The sequence below is a fragment of the Acanthamoeba castellanii genome, assembly GCF_000313135.1.
Source record: "Acanthamoeba castellanii str. Neff unplaced genomic scaffold scf7180000084760, whole genome shotgun sequence".
Lineage (NCBI taxonomy): Eukaryota > Discosea > Longamoebia > Acanthamoebidae > Acanthamoeba > Acanthamoeba castellanii.
In genome coordinates this window covers 155398-157626 of record NW_004457406.1, presented here as the reverse complement: position 1 = coordinate 157626, position 2229 = coordinate 155398, and the positions used below count along the sequence as shown (strand labels likewise).

At 63.8% G+C, this 2229-nt stretch overlaps 2 protein-coding genes across 2 annotated transcripts; both read left to right on the top strand.

The window, feature by feature from the left end:
• Nucleotides 1-933: 933 nt before the first annotated feature.
• Nucleotides 934-1296, top strand: ACA1_224050 (uncharacterized protein; the record flags this gene model as incomplete). Its single annotated transcript, XM_004338012.1, has 1 exon — nucleotides 934-1296. One exon carries the CDS (start codon nucleotides 934-936, stop codon nucleotides 1294-1296), a length of 363 nt encoding a protein of 120 aa, XP_004338060.1.
• A 40-nt stretch (nucleotides 1297-1336) lies between these two features.
• Nucleotides 1337-2211, top strand: ACA1_224040 (uncharacterized protein; the record flags this gene model as incomplete). The annotated part of the gene is made up of 5 exons (XM_004338011.1): nucleotides 1337-1448; nucleotides 1506-1539; nucleotides 1659-1721; nucleotides 1808-1928; nucleotides 2023-2211. Coding segments are annotated over 5 exons (519 nt in total), but the record flags the coding sequence as incomplete, so codon positions are not given.
• Between the last annotated feature and the right edge of the window lie 18 nt (nucleotides 2212-2229).

The window sequence follows — 2229 nt, the reverse complement described above, 5'->3', positions numbered from 1 at the left end:
TGACGAATAGTGACATTCGGGCCTTGCGCTTCTTCCATGCTTTCACACCGACCACACACTCACCGCCCAACTGCCATACCTATGATGGACGAGGCCACGCAAGGGGAGGTCACGATCTACGGCGATGAAGGGGGCCAACAACTGAGCTGTGCCCGGCTGGAGGCGGAGCGCGCCGAAGTCGAGGCCGAGCGGGTGCGGCTGGCCGAGGAGCGGGCGGTCGTCCAGGAGGCGAGAGCCAAGCTGCAGCACTCCCTGCCCGGCCCGCACGCACGGGTCAAGCTCAACGTGGGTGGGCAGGTATTCGTCACCTTGCTCGACACCATCCGCGGGCGCGAGCCCCGCTCCTTCTTCACCGCCCTCTTCTCGGGCCTGTGGAAGGCCGACACAGACCCCGACGGAGGCTTCTTCATTGATCGGTACCGCTTCAGCATCGTGACGTGGACAGCCTCCTTAAACTGACCCTTACCTCACTCACCAGGGATGGAAAACACTTTCGGCGGATATTGAACTATTTGCGGACTGGCGAGCTGGTGCTGCCCACGGACGAGGGGGAGCGCAGGGAGCTCCTGCTCGAGGTCGATTTCTACCAACTCCACGACCTGCTCGTCGACATCCACGCAACCACCACCTCCCAGGAGGCGGTTACCACATCATCTTCATCATCATCCGCGGGCGGCACATTCCAGGGCTCGATCCTGCTCGACACCTCCCAGCAGCGCCAGCTCGCCGATTGGTTACCGCGCCACGTCGTTTCTTCGATCGAAGAAGCGGCAGCCGGCCAATGGGCGCTCCTCTACCGCGCGTCGAGGGACGGGCCGACCGGGGAGTCCTTCCACCGGCTGTGCGACGACCGCGGACCCACCTACGTCGTCATCCGGTCCACCACGGGCCACCTCTTCGGCGGCTTCGCGGCCGCGGCCTGGAATTCGACGCATGCCGGGTACCAGGCCGATGCTGACGCGTTTTTATTCACGCTGGCCAATCCGCACGGACTCCCGGCGACGCGCTACCCGGTGGCCGTGCCCAGCCTGGCCACCTACTGCCTGCCCCGGTGTGGCCCCTGCTTCGGGCTGGACATCTTCGTGCCGGCCGCGTTCGCCCACGCCAGCATCAAGTTCCCCAGCTCCTACGCCGACTCTACGGGCCTCAGCGACCGCACCTTCACCGGCCACTCGGAATCGTGGCGCCTCGCCGACCTCGAAGTCTTTGGCCTTTCCTCTTCGTCACCGGCGTGATTCTCTTTCCTCTTCGCAGCGTCAGTGTGTCGACCACAGAACTACTTATTTTTTATTTTAAAAAAAACAATAAGAAAGAAATAATACATAGAAAGTATAAGATGGAGAAGCCACGGCTGCCGATGCGGCGCTCGAGGGGCTCTCTGAGGTGCCAGAGCGGCACAATGGCGTTGGTGTGGGCGGTGGTAGTGGTGGTGCTGACAGTCACCGCAAGTGCAGTTGGTACAACTCTCTCCACAACCACCCCTTCTTCGGGCGCGGTTTCCACAGCACCACCGGCAACGCAGCAGGCGAGTGGCGACCGGTGCGCCCAGTGCGAGGCCTTCCTTCGGCACGCGTACATATTGCCCACATCTTGAGTGATGAGATCAGATCAGATCACAGATGCTCATCTTGGCAGCAACCTCCCCTTGGGTGCTACAGGCCGGGCCGTACCAAGGCCTGCGAGGAGCTGTGCGCGCTGACGTGGCCCGATTACAACTGCAAGTGCGTTCTTTTCCCTGTGTGTGTCGTTGTGTGTGTGTGTGTTTTGTGCGTGTGTGCTGACGTGTGTGTCGCGTGCGCCCGGGAAGCTGGATATGCACGCGACTGGCGGAGCTGCACTATGAGGGCAGTGAGTCGCCGTGCTGGGACATCGGGTACTGCAAGGAGCGCGAGATCCGCGAGGTCCAGGAGAAGCAACGCCAAGAGGAGGTGCCTACCTCGCATTCCACTCTCGCTTGTGTGGGGCGGGGCATGCCTCGCATTCCACACTGACCCGCAGCATTCCTCGCCCACGCAGGAGGAGCGCGAGAAGGAGCGGCTCCGGCGGGAGGCCCTGGAGGCGGCCGAGCGGCAGCGCGAGCGCGAGCGGCGCGCGACGGAGGAGGCCCGCCGGCGGAGCGAGGAGGCCGCCCGGCGCGAGATCGAGGAGCAGCGCAAGGCCCTGGCGGCGAGCGAGCTCGAGCGCGAGCGCAAGCTGCTCGCCGACGAGTGGGTCCGGCTGCAGCGCGAG